Below are 19327 nucleotides of genomic sequence, written 5' to 3'. Positions count from 1 at the left end.
TTCAGAGTTCATTCATTGTCCATCTGGTCTATATAGCAATAGGGATTCTTGTTCTTTGAGATGTTCCAGGCTGCTCCTTGGCCATTGGAACCTCAGCCATTTAAGCAGAACATTGCTGAGAAGCAAGCAAAGGTACTTGCATTTCCTTCTCTTTTAGGAATTTCTTAGGCATTTATTGGCAGTGTATAAACTTCACATCACAGTATAAGAAAATAGTATCCTGAAGTAATCTGCAACTGAGAGTCACATTTTGCATGTTCCCTCCATGCTAAAAAAATCCCTCAATAGGAGGGGTAGACAAACTGCGGCCCTCCAGATGTCCATGGACTGCAATTCCCAGGAGCCCCTGCCAGCATTCGCTGGCAGGGGCTTCTGGGAATTGTAGTCCATGGACATCTGGAGGGCCGCAGTTTGACTACCCCTGCTCAATAGGGTTGTGAGTGTCCTGCATTGTGCAGGGGGCTGGACTAGATGACTTTGTTATTCTATGATCCCTGCAAGCTGAGAACTAATATAGTCATGAGAATATAGTCTATTCAAGAGAATATAGGCTATTCAAGGGAAAATCATAACACAGAAGATCTCGCCTTCCCAGATATTATTTATTTAGATTTATATACCGCCCTCCCCGAAGGCTCAGGTTATTCAACCTGATAACCTGAAGGCTTAGGTTATTCAACCTAAGAGCAGTTGTTTGAATGCTTTGGGCATGGCCCTTCCTTAACAAGAATTGCCTTCTGTTAGTGTGTCACAGTAGGATTTAGGAGACCCAGATTCAAATCATCATGCAGCCATGAAGCCTACTGAGTGACTTTGGGCCACCCACATTCTCTTTCAGTCAATCTGCGGGGAGGGGAACTGTGTATGCCATCCTGACCTCCTTGAAGGAAGGGTGGGATAAACATGTACAAGACGGAGAGGGAGCTCTTGGGGAAGGGTGGTGACTCAATAGCAAAGCAGATGTGCTGCTTGCAGAAGGTCCTGAAATCAGTTCCTGGCAACTCCACTTGAAAAAGTTGTGGCTGTTGAGAAAATCTGTTCTCTGCTTGAGCTTGGAGAGCCACTAGCAAGCAGAGTAGTCTGTATATACTTAAACAGATTAATTATTAATAAGCGTTCATATGTAAATGGGTTGTGTAAGGGCTCTTCTGTGATTCTTAATTATGATGGGAATTCCATGGCTCATCACATTTTAGAAGGCTTCCCATGACTTGCCAAGGTTACAGTTGTACGAAGGATACCAATAGCCCATGCAGATCTTGATGCAGCTCTGCTTTCTGCTTATTTCATAGAATCATAGAATAAGTTGGAAGGGGCCTCCTGGGTCATCTAGTCCAACCCCCTGCACTATGCAGGACACTAACATCCCTATCGCTCATCCACTGTAACCTGCCACCCCCTTGAAACTTCACAGAATCAGCCTCTGTTTAAAAATCTCCAAAGAGAACTTCTTCCGGATGTTTAGACGGAATTTCTTCTGAATTAATTTCATCCTATTGGTCCGTTCCTCTGGGACAAGAGAGAGCAATTCTGCTCCATCCTCTGTAGCAGCGGTCCCCAACCTTCTTGTGGTCGGGGACCACCTCCGGGGGTGGGGGAGAGCCGGCGGCCCAGCCGCCGCGCATACACAGTTGCCGCGCATGCACGTTTTTGCCACCAGGTGGTGCTAACAGCCATGCGCAGAGTTGCCACGCATGCACGTTTTCACCAGCAGGGGGCGCAAACGCGCGTGCATGGCAACTCCGCTCGTGCGCGTTTGGTCACTGGCGTGCCGGTGGCCGCGCCTGCCTCTCCCCCCCTTGCAGCGAGCAGCTAGCCGGGCCGCGAGCGAAGCGGCCGTTTCGCTTGCAGCCTGGCAAGCTTCTCGCTGTGTGGGGGGAGGCAGGCGTGGCCGCCGGCGGCCCAGTACTATGGCCTTCGCGGCCCGGTGGTTGAAGACCCCCCGCTCTATATGGCAGCCTTTTAAATACTTGAAGATGGATATCATCTCCCCTCTCAGTCGTCTCCTCTCCTGGCTAAACAGACCAACCTCCCTCAACCTTTCCTCATACGTCTTGGTCTCTAAACTCCTCACCCTCTTTGTTGCCCAAAGGAAAGGATTTCTGCAAAGGAAAACAGAAGGGTGAGTACCCAAAAGCTTGTTTGTATCCTAGCTTGTGTTCATGAGTAGTAGAAAGTTTGCTTTAATTGGAATGTCATTGGAACAGAATCCTTTGTGCTTCTTTAGAAGTGTCTTGAATCTTACTGTGCTGTTGTATTTGATGACCTGAATCCAGCCTCTTTGAAAAAAGTGCATAACACAGTCTTCTCTTTTCTGTTCAGGACTGGGAAGTTTTAGTTTTAGAGAAGCTAAAGTGGGACCTGCTGTCGGTGATAGCAAATGACTTCCTGGATCACATTCTCCAGCGGCTTCCACTTCCCCAGAATAAAGTGGACTTGGTGAAGAAACATGCACAGACTTTCATTGCATTGTGTGCTACAGGTATAATTTCTATTGTGACTGATGGCCTTCATGGGGAAGGTAGAGCAGTAGCTGTATTCCAAAGCTTAAAAAAAAAAAGGCTGACCACCAAGTCAGCTTGGTATAGTAGATAGGAGTACGAACTTCTAATCTGGCGAGTCGGGTTTGATTCCCTGCCCCCCCCCCACATGCAGCCAGCTGGGTGACCTTGGGCTCGCCACAGCACTGATAAAGCTGTTCTGACCAAGCAGTAATATCAGGGCTCTCTCAGCCTCACTTAACTCACAGGGTGTCTGTTGGGGGGAGAGGAAAGGGAACCCCCCCCCCCCATTGAGACTGAGATCCTTACTGTCTGTGCTTCAACTTCCATGTCTTAAGGAACAGATTATAGTGTGATGAATATCTGAATGCACTGAAAGAGTCTCTATTGGTAGAGGACATATAACATCAACATAAAGAAAAGCTAGTATTCTCTGCTAGTACCTGGCTGCCATGACTGAGTCTTTTTCAGAAGCTACTTTTGTGTTGGCAAGAAGTCTCATATGCAGCAGTCTGCAGTCTTTCCAGACTCAGGACTTATTTTTAACCATAAACAGCAACCTGGAAACACGCAGCCAGAAGACACATGACTTCGTAATCACATGACAGGATAAGGAGGAGCCAGAGCCTGTGCAAAAGAGAAATCCTGTCCTCTGGTTAGTGACCTCCACTCTCATCAGAGTGCACAAAAGGAGAGAGAGAAGGCATGGCAAACTCGATCTCTTGGCACACCAAGTAGCAACAGATCTTTTTGTCACACCAAAATTATAGGACCCACCTGAGGGGCCTACCCCATGGGTTGAAGATCACGATTTTGGACTAAGGGAGCTTTTGAACTATATCTGTATTCTATATGTGTGTTCTAATTTGGTTTGTGTGCCTTGGGTCAGCAAATAAGGCTGCTCATGTGTTGTTAGCCACCCACAGTAGGCTTGGATGTTCACTTTCACTTTGACTTATGAGCTCTCTAGCTGCTTTTATTGTATACTAGTAAAATAAGCCCATTGTATAAAGGATACAATGGGCGCTAGGAGGTGGGGGCCAGAGCGAGGGACGGAAGGCGACCTTAAAAAGGAGGCGGGCGGCGGCTCCTCGGCGGCTCCACAGTGGGTTGGGCTCCTCGGCGCGCTCGGCTGCGGCGGCTCGTCAGCGGCAGCTCCACGGTTCTTGAAAGCTGCTTGTCGTCGTGGCTCCTTCTCGGCGGGGCGTGGCGCTGGGAGGCGAGTTAATGCCGCGGCAGAGCGAGTCCTCGGTGTCGCGGCAAAGGTCCCTCCGCCAATCGCGGGCCGGCCACGGCCGTTCGCTGGGCGGGCGGCGCCGGCGATCGCGGCGCCGCTTCCTCGAGTAATGGAGGCTCTTCCGGTGCCCCGAATCACGGCACTGGCGTCGATGGCGTTGGCGCTGTTTCCGGTGCAGGTCAGCTGGGTTGGTCAGCTGGGTTGTTTATTTCTGGCAGGGGCTTTCTTTATTTTATTTTATGTTTATTTTATTTCCTTTGTTAACTGGCAGGGGCTTCCTTTATTTCTGTGGCAGCGGCCTGACGCGGCGAGAGGCGCTTTGCGCCTCTCTCCGCGTCAGGCCGCTGGGCAGGGAACCCCCAGCAGCCGCGCTCCGCGCGACTGCTGGGGGTTCCCTCGGGCGACAGCCTGACGTGTCAGGGCGGGAGCCACTGGCAGGGGCTTCCTTTATTTTATTTTATTTCCTTTGTAAACTGGCAGGGGCTTCCTTTATTTCTGTGGCAGCGGCCTGATGCGGCGAGAGGCGCTTTGCGCCTCGCACCGCGTCAGGCCGCCGGGCAGGGAATCCCCAGCAGCCGCGCTCCGCGCGACTGCTGGGGGTTCCCTTGGGCGACAGCCTGACGCGGCGAGAGGCGCTTCGCGCCTCTCGCGGCGTCAGGGCAGGAGCCACTGGCAGGGGCTTCCTGTATTTTATTTTATTTTTATTATTTTATTTCCTTTGTTAACTGGCAGGGGTTTCCTTTATTTCTGTGGCAGCGGCCTGACACGGCGAGAGGCGCTTTGCGCCTCTCGCCGTGTCAGGCCGGGAGCAACTGGCAGGGGCTTCCTCATGCGGCGGGCTGGCGCAGCGAGAGGCGCTTCGCGCCTCTCGCCGCATCAGGCTGGGAGCAACTGCGAGCCGCGCTGCGCGCGGCTTGCAGTTGCTGGGAATCAGAGGGACCAATCGGCAGGCGCTTCGCGCCTGCCGATTGGTCCCTCTGATTGTCTGTCATGAGGAAGGGTCCAATCCGGACCCTTCCTCATCCCAGACACATCCCGCCGCAGGAGGGCTTACTGCTTTATTTAGTCCGTGGCGCCCGCGGCGCCACGGGCGGTGTACAGATGTGTGAAGGCAACTTCCAGTGTCCCCACACAAAAGCTTGATCTCCACACCGTTGAGTGCTGAGGAGGTGGAATAGACTGCAGTATTCCCTACTGGTTGGTGGATTGCAGCATTCTGTGCTCCTTCATGTATGAAAAAACAAAACCTTTCCTGTAGAAAGGGTGGGTATAGATGCCCACCCTGAGCCCCTCCCCTTCTCACCCCCTCCACGCCCATCATTGGGCATTTTGGGAGGGGAGGCAGGTCAATATGACATATATGGTCATATCATCCAATAGATGTTTGACAACCTAAAAAAAATACATTAAAATTAGTTCCTACCCATTCAGGAAATCGTCCCAGGGCCATCAAGTTGAGAAAGGCTGCATTAGTGCATGAGGGCAAGAGCAGGACTTTTTGAGGTGGTAGCTCTGGACTTTGTAAACTGGCTTCCCAGGGAAGGTCTTCACTGAACTGCAGTTAGGAGCCAAAGTCAGATGGGTTGTGTTCTTCATGTTGGAATTTTGGAATGTCCTTGTTATTTAAAATTCATTTTAATTTTTATTATTGAGCTGCTGTGGTTTTAATGATTACTGTCAGTAGAATGGGTGCAGAATGAGGCATATTAACATTTTAAATGAATACTAAAGTAACTTAGATTTTATAGATATGAATAAAAGTAAATTAATAGCCTATATTTCTTAAATATGACAAATTTATCTTAAGGGTTTTTTAAACATTTGCTTAGTTTTCAGTCATACACAATCTATATGTTGAACAAACTTCAGTTGTTTTCTTGTGTGTCATACCTTAATTGGATGTTGTAGCAATCAACGACTATCTGTCTCTTCTTCTGACTCTAACACTTTCTTCTCCTCTGGAATTTGCAGATTATACCTTTGCTATGTATCCACCATCTATGGTTGCTACAGGTAGCATTGGAGCAGCAATCCATGGTCTCTCTGCCTCATTGGATTGTATTTCTGGCGAGGAGCTTACAGAACTGCTTGCTAGCATTACCGGCACAGAGGTGGTGAGTATATGTTGCGAGGGAGCAAAATGCAGAGTTGAGAAACAGGAATTCTGCTCACATTTTGCTGGTGGGCTTCTGGGAAACTGTCTCTGCCCAGACAATGAGCATCTCTCTTTCATTTCTGAAGTGGCCAGGGATTCTGAATATTGTCAAGTGGCATGGCACTTCACATTTTTTTACAGAAAGAGATATAGAGTAGAGAAATAGTGGCTCGTGCCTCTTGTTGCCAGTTCATTTATGGTGCAGCCCTAAGTGGAGTTATATCCTCCTAAGCTGATTGATTGCAGTGGCCCTAGAAGGATGCAACTCCACTTTCAGTTGCATGGCTATACTTCTGGAAGTACAATTACTGTAGTTCTGAATAGCAGCATTAAGGTAATGAAATGGTTGGGATGCTGTCATTTGGGGGTGTGCAACCACATAAAAAGAAGCATATGAGAAAAACCATGGATGACGAAAGGAACCTTCAAACTTCGATAGGACTTCCAGGACAAACGTTGCTGCTTTTTAAAATAACCCAAAGGCACTTTTTCCAGCCAATCTGGGGCATGTGCCTGAAAACCCTTCTGCAAAGCACAAGCAAGGCATTCTAATCCAGAGAAGTATACTGGACTACATTGTGGTTAGCATTGAATAAGGGAGTCAGTGGTGGAATAAGGAGAAAAGCCCAACCCATGTCAGTTAATATAACCTTCCCTTTGTCCATCTGAGAAGTCTGCTTGATAGAAACTCTCTTCCCTTCTGCAATGAATTTTTCATTTTCATTTTTCCCTGTAGTAAGTCTGGATGATGCTGTGGCATTGAAGAGACAGACAGCAGGGAGTAAAGTGATTCAGTGACCTGCTGTTATACAAATCCCAGACCACACAACCCTTTTGATGCATTCTGTCAACATGGGAAGAGGGGAAGCTAATATGAGGTTGCTGTCCCTGCTACCTGCCTCCACATGATCATGGCTCACCAGCAGAGTGTCAATGTGTGGAGGGAGTGTACATGCATCTACTCCCTCTATGGGATTGGAGATTCAAAATGTTTCTGATCAAGGGAGGAAGTGTCTGTGCAGACATTTGCTCAGTGCGCTGGGATCATGCTGACTAACTAGTGATTGTGCAAAGGCAGGGGGTGAGGCCAGTGCTTTCAAGCCTGCTCTCCCTCCCCACGTGTTGACTGAACGAGAAAAGAGGTAAAGTGCTCTGGGATACAGCAATTTTTCTTTTTCTGATAAATAAACAGACCCCCCCCCCCCCATGGTTCTTTTTAGCACATTGTAGCTGGCCAGTTGGACTGCACAGGATCTAAGTCCTAGCCTGAACTCTGTTATCATTACACAGTATTCAATGAGCTATATCTGTATTAACTTCTATGTGCACTGAGCTTGTGTGGCTCCTCCTTTCCTACATTAAGTCCTCTAGAAAGTTGTCCCAGAAGTCTAAAAGGGTTCTGGAAGGTTCTTTGAGGTAGCATGAGCTGCAAGTGGGAGGGAAAGTCCTGCAAAGTTCCAGGAGAACAGCATGCTTGTTTGTGGCAGCATGAATATAACAACTTTGTTGCTCATGGCATCTTGAGAAATTGTTTTTTGGCATAGGGTTCTGTTCCCAGCACATTACTTTATCCAGTGTATGTGTTCATGCTGACGAGAACTGATGGTTCTTCTTTCAACTTCAGTCCAGTGTAGAATTACTCCTGTTTCCAGAAGAAGGGAGCACATTATCATTCTCTGACTGCCAGATGCAAAGCTTGATTAGTGGACTGAAGAAAAGGAGTTCCCTACGGACTGAGTCTTCCAATATGGATTATCTAGCCTGTGTTTATTCTATTTTATTTTTGTTCAAAGCCTTTGCCCTGGGAGTTTGAGACTCCTCCCTGAATCCTGGAGGAAGTCTTGAATTGTTTGACAGTCTTTTGAAAGCCCAGCTACATTTTCCTAGCTTTTGGCCTGCCATTCCACAGATGGCTCTCCTACTGCCTGCATGCCTGATGCCCCAGATTGGTTTCTTCTTTGCCTTTAGTATAAGGAGATATTAAAAAAAAACATTTATTTACCTGAATGGACAGGTGTTGACAATTGGGTTGGCCAAATTGAATTGTGGTTGGGAAAGGCAGTGTATGTATTCATGTGGCCTGAGTGTTAGATCAGTGTTCTCCAATCCCTAGGCTGCAGCCCGATATCGGACCGTAGAGCCCTCGGTACCGAGCCGCAGCAGGGGGGAGGGAGGTGTGGGGGTGGGTGCTGACGCACCCCCGGGCACACCTCCCCCCCCCCGGCGCTCGCTGCGCTGGGAGTGATCAGCTGCTTCAGCTGATCAGCAGCCGAATTGCTCAAACCTAGGGGAAAGGGGGATTGGGGGGGGGAGATTTGCGCTCACCAGTGGGCAGAAACATGCAGGAGTGGAGCTGCCTCACCTGTGTGTTTGCACCCACTGTTGAGCGCTGCGCGGTGAGTGCCGCTCTCCCTCTTCCCCCCCTCCCCCCGGTCCCCTGCCGGAAAAGGTTGGGGACTACTGTGTTAGATCATTCAAGGCAAGGATGAAGTTCAAAGCAGATCATTTTAAATTGGCATTCTGGAACCCTCACTGACTTTTTATATCTTTTGTTGCCGGGCAAAAACTTGAAAGGCAGAGAAAGAGGCTGTGGAATCATACCTCTTTTGGAGTAATCTCTCTCTGAGAATCCTGGAGCAGAAATCTCATCTCTTCACACACACACTCTCTCTCTGGTTGCCTTGGCTTTTTGCCGCAGGCCCTTTGAATTGCTTGCAACCAGCTGCTCACAAGCTGCTACTGTGAATGAGCTTGGGGCTGAATGCTGTCCCTGTGAGCACAGTTGATTGAAGGCAGTAGAGAACAGGTGGGAGGTGGAGAGGATTACAGAAAGTGGAAAGCTGACAAAAAGAAGATTAGATGCACATAGAGTTGCCAGGACCAGAGGTGGCCACAGCCTACCCTAACCTCTCTCCAGTTTGTCTCAAAAGCTGGGTTCTCATTCCCTGCACATTTCCTGTTTTCCTGAGCTTTTGAGTATTTGTTTGTGAACTTTAGTTTGGAGAACAAATCAGCAGAGGTGCCATTTTTCTCATAGCATCTCCTTTGCCAAGCCTTCTGACGTGCTTAATATGCTTCTGGGTAGGGCTGCATGCTGTAACGAGCTGTTCATCCACTCTTACGTTGGTTCTCGAAGGTTAAAAGCTACTTTGTCCCTTGTGTCCCGGTGTTCTCCATATGTTAAATACAGGTTGATGGCATTTAATGACATAATTGAAGCATTGCTTATTAAGACTGGAGGACATCAGACCAGGAAGCCAAGCTGTTATGCCAGTAGAGATCCCACCACCACCAGACTGATTTGGTTGCTTGGTGGTATCAAGCTAGTTAAAGTTGAAGTGCATGGAGTCTAGCCATGGGCTTTGAAGCTTCTATTGGCCAAAAAATTATTTATTTAGGATAATTTTGCCTGGTCCAAGAAGTTTAATAGCAGCCTGATTTGATTTGTTTCTTCATCTGCTATACTAGCTATGCTTGGGTGAAGCTTGATTACATTTTGCACTATGTAGACCTTTGTTTTGCTTTTTGCCTTTTCTTAATTTTTCCTTGGCATCTAGATAACGAGTCCTCCAGCTGCTTTATGCATGGGGGGCAGTTAGAAGAACAGCATTGGAATTTTAAGAGCTATGGACAGCATATAATAACAAAGACTTTGGCCTCTGCTCCACATACTTTGAAGACTTTCTCCAACTTCAATGGGTCTTCTGCTGGAGTGGGAGGCTAAAGAACTTCATGCACCATATGATATTGTGAGACTTCACACATTTGTTCTAAAATTTCTAGTCTCACTTTAGAAAACTGTGAAATCTACCTTAGTAACAAGTAGGGGATAGGATAACATTTGGGAGTATTACACTTTCTTTACACCTCTGCATTTTGCTCAAAACCTGTAATTTTTTTCTTTTGTTTCCCTGTTACTTCTAGAGTCTGAGACAGATTTTCTTCCCCTTACCTCCCATGGAAATATACATACTGAAGGCACAAATATGTTTGGTTTGTCCTATGCATATCATTTGATAGTTTCACCCAGTATAAGTTTTGGTTTCACCAGCTCCTTGTTAGGCATGATAGGTGTGTATTCTTCTACCGAGGATTGGGAATACAAACAATTTTGGATGTGAAGTGGTTAATGACAGCAGTGGGTGTTGTATCACATTACCATGCTCATGATCTGTGGCATTCTCCTTCAGTAGGAGGAAGTCATCTAAGATGATCAGATCACCCCTCTGCTCTGCTCAGATAGGGTTGTGCAAATTTGTGTGTAACTCTCTGTTGGAGGGATCATAGGCTGGTCCTCCAGTTTGATAGCCCTACATCTCAGAGGGGAGGCTAGAAATCTGCTTCAAGGCAGTCAAGAAAGTGAGAACTCTCTAGGAAGATTCAAGAACCTCCAGGTTGTTTTTAGGAAAGGCTAAGGAGTGTTTTTTAAAATGTTAAGAAACAGTGTGTAACACTATGGAAGTGGGACAGGGTCCAGCTGGAGTAGCTCCCATAGCAGCAGCAGCTAAAAAACTGATAGCATCTGGAAAAAGAAAGAAGGAAGCACAGGAGAGGACTCTTCTCTCCCCCCCCCCCAAGCTTTTGGACAGACAGTTTTCAACACCTTCTAAACAAGGTGATTAGCACCTTAAACTATCAGATTGAGGCTCTAAAAAAGTCAAGGATGTCAACATCTGCCAACTTGGATAGCAGGGGGTTCAGAAGGCCTGCCAGAATGCAAATGGGTTCTCCCTTACCTTATTTGAGCACAACATTCAAGAGGAAAGTGCCAGGCAGTGCCAATTCATTAATATCTATTGCCAAAATATTTTATGCTCTACCAGAGGATGCTATGGAAGACCCTAAGTTGCCTCTGGGGGATGCAGTAGTGGTGGCCCTGCATTCAGGACCCATCCTACCCAAGGACAGGGAGAATAACTTTAAAGCAGTAGATAGGAAGAATAAAATGGCTTTGAAGAAATCACACCATCATCTCTGGCAATCAGGGCATTGGCAGTGCTTTGAATTTTACATGTGCTATAATCATCTGGACAGATGATGTACTGCACAACCCAGACATAAACCTGCTGAATCTGAAGAGGTCAAAATGAGTTAGGTGGCAGAATTTGCCTTTGACACCTCCCAAGATTCCATCCAATTCTACACTTGGGTGCAAGCAAAATGAAGATCTGGTTGAAACACTGGAAGGTGGGTTCCTTATCCAAAAGCAACTCATCAGAAGAGTTCTCAGGCAGTCTCCTCTTTGGAGAATCCAACCTGGATCAAGTCCTTGTTGATACTAAAGAAAAGAGGGCCATGCCTTCAACCTCCTCCAGCATGAATAAGGTCTCAAAAGTGATGACATCAGCATTTTTGCAGCTTCCGACTATCAGGATGAGGAAAAGACACAAAAGACTACAGAGGGTTCTGATCCTTTTAGATACCATCTCAGGATTCATCAGAGACAAACTACCCTTCAGGCAGAACAAGAACTTACCTGCAGCTCTGCAGCTCTGCAGCTCTCATGCATCTGGCAGCAATACACAGTCTCTTGATATCAACCATAGACTTGATTCTGTGGGTGCAATACTACTCCAAAACCCTATAGCACAGCGGTCCCCAACCCCTGGACTGAGGATCAGTTGGTACTGGGCTGCGGCTCCTACTTGTCCTCCTCCCTGGCTGTTGCCCTGCCACCGGCTCACCTTTGGTGCTCTCCAGCAGCCGCCATGGCTGGGGCTTCCCCTCGGTGTGGCACTGCACAGCTGCTGCTGGTAGAACCCCCCAGTAGTCAGCGGGAAGTCAGGGGCACCAGTGGGAAAGCAAGTGGAGCAGGGGCTAAGGCGGCAGCGACATCCCTCAGCAAAAGACTACCTCCCCCCCCCAGGCCTCAGTAAAATTGTCCAGTGTTGACCGGTCCCCGGTAATAAAAAGGTTGGGGACCACTGCTATAGCGGAATCACTTTCATTCTCAAAGGAACATACCTAAAAGGTACAAGATATCAGCCAGTCTAAAAAAGGAACTAAAGAGGTGAAAGATGTGCAAGAACCCAAATAAAGGGATCAGTTTCATTCATCTGCATCAGGTTGTCATTACCATGGATGCTAATCAAAGAGGCTGGGGAGCCCATTGCAAGGGGATGGTAGCCCAAGGAAGATGGGGCAGCACAGAGGGGGACACACAGCATCAACTGACTGAAGCTTTGCACACTTAGACTAGCCATCTCAATCTTCCAATGGCATATGTAGGACCATCACATGCTAGTCTGCTTGGACAACATGTCAACAAAGGCACACAGCAATGTCCAGGGAGGCATCAGGTCAAAATTTCTTTTCCTGGAAGCCAAGTACTTCTTAGTATGGGTGGAAAGGAACCTAGCTAGTTTAATGGTACCTCAAAAACCAACCTGGAAGCAGACTGATTAAGCGGGAAGGATTTGTGCCCAGGATAATGGAACCTGGACCAACAGGTATTCATCTAGATCAGGGGTACCCAACCCCCAGTCTACGGCCCGGTATCGGGCCACAAAGGCCATAGTACCGGGCCGCCAGCGGCCATGCCTGCCTCCCCCCCTGCAGCGAGGGGGGGAAGAGGCAAGCGCGGCAGCCGGCACGCCAGCGACGCAAATGTGCACGCGTGGAGCTGCCGCGCATGCGTGTTTGCGCCCCCTGCTGGCGAAAACGTGCATGCGCGGCAACTCTGCACATGCACATTATCGCCACCTGGTGGCAAAAACATGCATGCGTTGCAATTGCGCATGCATGTCTATGCGCAGCTGCGGCAGCCAGGCTGCTGGCTCTCCCCCACCCCCGGAGGCGGTCCCCGACCACAAGAAGGTTGGGGACCGCTAATCTAGATCACCCTCAGGTTTGGTACCACAGTGGTGGATCTCCTAGTATCTTCAAGCATCTGCCAAGTAAGGAAGTTATGATCAAGATTTAATTGTCTCCCCCCTGGTCTGTGGGCCTGATGCACTCCATCAACAGAATTAGGATGGAAGAGATTGATGTGATATTTGTGGCGTCCTTTTTGCCAAGACACCTGTGAAACTTGGATTAGTGCAGGTGTCCAGTGGGCCACTCTGAAGTCTGCTGACCAGACCAGACCTACATCACAGTCCCATCCTCCACCCATTCCTGGCTTAGCTGCACCTGATAGCCTGGAAACTGAAAGGGCATAGAAGCTTAGGGCTTATCTCGCAAAATAATGGAGGCTATGCTCCAATCAAGAAGGTGCAAGGTGCATATATAACCACATATAGCTGATGTTCAGGCAATGGGCAGCCAGCAAGAAACTTTGCTCTATGACAGTTGGAAGCAAGGTCTCAAGACCAACATCTGAAACAGGCAGGTTGCATTGTTCCCTCCTAGATCATCAAAGGCTCAAGAACCTATTTGCAAATAATGAGAAGAAGACAACTGGCCCCTCCTGTCAGACATAGATCCTCCCAATGGTTCTGTGTGATCAGAAAACTGTCCTGTGAACTGCTAAAATCAGTTAATCTCCTGTCATGGAAGGTGGCCTCAGTAATGTGCACCTGAAGGTTGTTGGAAGTGGCAGCATTATCCCTCCAGAAACGAACTGTGTATCTTCCACAGGGACTCAATGACAGTAAGAACAGACATGTTTTGTGTCTGAGGTTAACTCAGCATTCCATCTAAGTCAGCTGCTAATACTACCATCCATCCTGTCCAAAACCAAAGCATCTAAAAGAAAAAGACTGGACTAAGCTGGATGTGCACAGTGACTGTGCAGTGTGCAACATGTCTAAATTTCCTTAACCAATCTTCTTTCCTTTTATACCTAGCGTTTTCCTCTCCTCATGTAGTATGGCCTAGAACAGCCTTGCTGAGTCCTTATTGTTGCTGGTAGAGGTTTTAGAGGCCACAGTTACTGGAACCATCTTGGGGAAGAAGTGTTGGGTGTTGCTATTTTTACTTGCCACATCCTCTGTCAATTTCGAAGAACCATATGTGGATTCTTTGTAAGATTGTGTATATATAACAGGATCCCGTAAACAGAGCCAGCCTCGAGGAGCGTGTTGGGGATCTACTTAGAACTCTCAGTCTCTGCAATACAAAATGTCAACTTATTGCAAGCTAGGGGCAAGAAGGTGACTTCTGGCCTTTAGAGATGGAGTTCTGTGAGGCTCTGGTGCTTGTTGGGTCTCACCACCATGAGTCACAACAAAATGAGAGGAGTTTCCTTCTCATTTGTTGCACACAAATCCTCCGAGGTTAGGATTTTCTCTTGCACTAAGATCATTACATTAGCAGTAATATTCTCTGGACAATTCAGTTACAGCTAGTTTGTAATATTCCTCTGAGATGGCTTCATCTCCAATCTGTCAAAAGAGAGAAATAATCTTAGCACTGCCATTATCAACTCCTCATGGCTAGTGAAAGCTGTCATTATTTATTTATTTATTTATTTATTTATCATATTTATATACCGCCCTCCTCGAGGGCTCAGGGCGTTTTACAGAAAAGGGGAAAAGATACAGATAACATATGGTAACAGGTGTTTACCCAGTGGGTAAAGCCGATTAGTATCAGTCATAGTGGGGGGGGGGGCTTGGGGGCCAATTGGAAGCGGTAGTTTAGGTCGACTTCAACCAAATGCCTGGCGGAGGAGCTTCCTTTTGCAGGCCCTGTGGAACTGTTTAGGTTCTGTCAGGGTCCTTGTCTCCTCTGGGAGCTTGTTCCACCAGGTGGGGGCCAGAATGGAGAAACAAATCAAGGAAACAAATTAAGAGAGGTGCTTTCCAGGGCTTTTTGAAATTAAATTCTTTTTTTTATTACTGTTCATTCAACTCAGTGCTCTTGAACACCTGCTGAGAGTTTTTATTTAAGCAGCTAACAGAAGTCTACATCCCAACTAAATGTACATTTGTTTTAGAATGTTTGTATTTCTACAATGGCAGCCAAAAATCTAGCAACCCTGTATGTAACTCACCCATCTACATTGCTCAGTATCCAAAATTCTCAGTGGCTGAAGAAACAGAGTCCTTACTATATTTATTTATTTATTTATTTCTATTTTTATACCTTTATGACTTAGGGTGGTTTACAAGAAACATGAATTGCATAATTCAATATGGTTTCGTAACAGTGTCATTAACAACTAGTAATATAGCCCGCTGTACCTTGGATACAGCGGGCACTAGTAGTGTTGGCGGCAGCGGGGGGGGCAAAGTGTTGACTAAGGGGGGCGCGAAGTGTTAAGACTAAGGCGGGGGGCCAAAGTGTTGGCGGCGGCAGCAGGCCGCCGGCAAAGCAGCAACTGTGAGCCGCTGTGCGCGGCTCGCAGTTGCTCGGGGCTGGCAATCGGAGGGACCAATTTGGATTGGTCCCTCCGATTGTCTGTCCGGAGGAAGAGTCCAATTCGGACCCTTCCTCATCCCGGACACATCCCGCCCCAGAGCCCCTTACCGCTTTAGTCCGCGGCGCCGCGGGCGGTGTTAAGATGTGGCAGCTTCAACAACAAATAGGAAACAGCAGAACGCTTAGTCGCAGTAAATAGGGAAGAAATCAGCTCTTGTCTAAGTTTCAAAAATTCTTAGGAGCAGGTGGTCAATCGATACAATGTGATAAATGTTACAATTGCATGTTCTCTCTGAATAACAGAATACCAGCTTATCTACCTGTCAGACTGCAGATCAGGCTTTCTCAACTTCTTTATCATTGATAAACACCTGACACATTTTTCAGGCTTCGAGAAGCCACAGAAGTGGTGTAATCATGCAGAATATCATGCAGAACTCCCATTCGATACTCTCCCCTACGCTTTTTAACATCTATATGCACCCTCTAGCCCAGTTGGTCTGGAGTTATGACCTAGTATGTCATCAGTAGGCGAGTTGACACCCAGCTCTCTCTCCTGATGGATGGACAGCTAGATCTCCCCCCAGATAATTTACCTGTTTGGAAGCAGGTAAACATTTACACTGTTTGGAAGCAGTGACTGGATGGATCAGAGTCTCCTGAAACTCAACCCCTCCACGACAGAGGTCCTGTGGCTGGGTAGAAGGGAGCAGGATGAGGAAGTGTGCCTTCCCTGCCTGGATGAAGCACAATTGCAATCTGCACTTTGGGCCAGGAATTTGGGGGTGATTTTTAATGCCCGTCTATGGAGGGTCAGATCACTAGGGAAGCCCAGACGGCGTTTTTTCATCTATGCCAGACACGGCTATTAGTGTCCTACCTGTCCTCGGAATACCTGGCAACAGTGATCTATGCAGTGCTCACTTCCAGATTACACTTCTGAAACTCGTTCTACACAGGCCTACCCGTCTTTGATCTAAAAATTGCAACTGGTACAGAGTGCAGCTGCATGGGTCCTCACTGGGGGACCCATGTCCAGCCATTGCTGAGGCAGCTGCACTGGTTGCCAGTTTGCTTCCAGATCAAGTTTAAGGTATTGGTTTTGAACTTTAAGGCTATACGTGGCTTGAGTCCTACCTTCTTGCAGGACCACTTATCTGCTTATGCCCCCCACAGGACGCCCTGCAGGTATGAACTTGCTGGTTGTCCCAGGGCCCCAGGAGGTACGCCTGGTCTCAACCAGGGCCAGGGCTTTTTCAGTCAGAGCCCCTACCTTTCAGACTCAGCTCCCAAAAGAGCTGTGAGCCCAAACGGAGCTCTTGAGGTTCTACAGGGCCTGCAAGATTGAGCTCTTCCACCAGGCATTTGGATGAGACTGGATGGAGAGTCCAGGGTTTAAGATCGGGTTGCCCCCATCCCCCAGGGTCTCTGGGCTAGTGTATTAGGCCCTGCCTGGGTCCATTTGGATATTGTTATTGTTATACTATGTGATGTAGAGATGACATGACTGAGGGCCAGGGCAGCGGTCCATTGGGGAGGAGATTTCTTTAACACCACCATTTTGGACTTGTATTTTAGAGGGGACTTTGTTGTTTATTAAGTTTTACAGGTGTTTTATGATATGTATATTAATTTGTAAACCGCCACAAGCCAGCTATGCTGGGAGTGGCCGTATAAAAATGCAGCTGTCAAGAAACCCCAGGGTTTCATGAAACCCTGATTGAGAAATCCTGCATTGTTGCATCAACAGTTAAACATTTTTCAGGTTTCTCCTATTAGAAACAGCTTCAGGAAGAGGTATTTCTTTTCTTCTTTTTTTGGTTCCACTGTGATAATGATATAGCTCCTGTAGGATTCAGGTTTAGACAAGCTGGAATTCTTGCTACCTTAGTCAATTGTGCTTCCTTACTAGAGCAAAAAACCTTTCCTCAGATGCAACGAAGCCCAAGTCTAATGCCTTAAAAGTTAGGAAGATCTAATTTAATGTGGTAGTAGAGACAAACACCTCACATGAAAAACAGGGAAATGAATTTGTCTTACCACTCTCTCCTCTTTCCTAGGACTGCTTAAAAGCTTGTCAGGAACAGATTGAGGTTGCCTTAGCAGAGAACCTGAAGCAGCCCTCCCAGCATCCACAGGAATACAACCCTGACAAGAATTCAGTTTACCAAGACACCCAGGAAGTCATCTGGACCAACACTCCTACAGATGTTACAGACATCAACCTGTGATAAACCCCTCCCAGCAAGTAGAACTTCACAAAAAGGGCTTGAAGCATTTTGCACATGACCAACGAAGAATGTGAGGAATTGAGCACATATTGCCCTATAAAAAGAACATTGATGGGGCTTAGGTGAATTAGCTGGGTCTCAAAAGTGAATTTGTCACCTTGAATTTAGGAGTGTTTGGGGCTTGTTACTCTGACTTTCCTAGGCTCAGGGGTGCTTGCTGTGATGGGTGAGCTATACTTAAACTTGGAGAGTGAGCTAGCTTCATATTGGTTCCCAAAGTTCATCAGTTGATTTGCTTTGTCGCAGGGTGCTGCTGATCACTGCCATTTTGTCCCAGTCATTGCTGTGTGCCAATTTCATGCATACCAGTAAAGAAAACGCACTTTGTTATTTAAACCGTATTTGCCTTCCTTGAGGAAGTTCAATATTCACTCCCCACTTCCTTCCTCATGCTACCATATATGGTTATTGTCAGGGACCAAAGTGCCCAGGGTGGTGCTGGACTCCTTTGCGAGTGCCACAGAAGCCTGAGTTCTCCTTTGAAGGTTTAATAGTAGCACAAGCAACCGTTTTTCAGGGAAAATGAAACATGTGGGGCTTTTTTGTTTTTAGGTGCTATTTTTAGGTTTGTTAGGTGATTATAGTGTTGGTAGCCACATGAAAGCTTGCAGAGAGAAATTTCCTCTGTACTGAGACTGAAGGGGACTCGTTCCTACCTGCTGCACCCAATGGCATGGAATTACTTCTGCAAGATTCATGAGGTATTATTTATTGGGAAGAGACTTTAGAAACCTGCTCAGTGAGGGGTGGGGACTCAATAAAATATGGTGTCCTGGTCCATCATTTCTTGTCATATCGAAAACTATCTTTGGGTTGTTTACTTGGGAATGATTAGTCAGTGCCTGGAACTTTCACATTCAGAGTATATCCAACAAGTGCTGCTATATGTGGATGTAAAAATCTCATTGACTTCCTTTCCCTCCTTCACACGCTTTGATACATGCAGACACCTCAGAAGGAACGGAGGTTATACGTTAATAGATGAATGCATGATGGGACCAGGAAGGGAAAAGAGTAACTTACCTGCTGTTACAGGGGGGATCTTTCATGTAAAAGTTTACAATGCCATGGGCTACAGTGCACTGCAGTTAAGCGTTATATTGTTGAGAGGGAAAAGCATTTTTTAAAAACAGATAACTTTGGGGAAATATTTCTTGAGCTGCAAATGTAATATAGAGTCGGGAGCAAACCTTGCCCTCCAACCTAAGACAAATACATTGATGCTATTTAAAACGCCACTGGAGACTATCACATTTGTCAAGGTGAGCTTTTCCCATTGTACTTTAGCTTGATTTGCCATAATTTAAGTGCCATCAGTGCTCCTGGTGGATGGTGTTGAGAGAGGAGAAAAATATGTATTATGAACACAGGTATATCTATATTAGAGCTTTAAATAAAGTGTGGTAATAAAATATTCACTGGAACAGCTGTTGATGTCTTACATAAAACAGAAAATTATTTTATGACATTGCAATAAAAGAATCATAAAAAAACGGGGATTATCCGACCTTTTCTGGCAGTGGATATGTAAGCTGAAGAACAAAATGGATCTTGCCTCTGGGGCTGAAAAATTAGTGGCCAACTAGGGCTGAATAATTAGTGGCCAGGTTTGCGGACTACTGGGACAAATGAAGTTCAATGCTGGTAAATGTAAAGTGATGCACCTTGCAACAAGTATGGGCTAATGGGATCTGAACTTCCCGAGAAGAGAGGGAAACATTGAAGTTCTAGTGGAATGCATGATGGATATGGTGCAAGAATCAAATGCAGCCACTGTTAATTGGAACAGGCTTTCCCTTAAAATCTTGAGTCAGATTTTAATTGCCCATTCTTAACTTTG

General features: G+C 46.8%; 1 protein-coding gene across 4 annotated transcripts in view; it reads left to right on the top strand.

Annotated features, from left to right (window-relative positions):
- Positions 1-18962, top strand: part of CCND3 (cyclin D3) — a 91438-nt gene extending 72476 nt beyond the window's left edge. For all 4 annotated transcript variants that reach the window (XM_077334575.1, XM_077334576.1, XM_077334574.1 and 1 more), the window contains 3 exons: positions 2323-2482; positions 5710-5852; positions 17257-18962. In XM_077334575.1, coding sequence (XP_077190690.1) covers positions 2323-2482; positions 5710-5852; positions 17257-17427 — 474 coding nt within the window. In that variant the 3' untranslated portion in view covers positions 17428-18962. The remainder of the gene's footprint in view (positions 1-2322; positions 2483-5709; positions 5853-17256) is intronic.
- Positions 18963-19327: the final 365 nt, after the last annotated feature.

The sequence above is a fragment of the Paroedura picta genome, chromosome 4 (assembly GCF_049243985.1).
Source record: "Paroedura picta isolate Pp20150507F chromosome 4, Ppicta_v3.0, whole genome shotgun sequence".
NCBI lineage: Eukaryota > Metazoa > Chordata > Lepidosauria > Squamata > Gekkonidae > Paroedura > Paroedura picta.
This window is presented reverse-complemented; position numbering and strand designations above follow the sequence as displayed.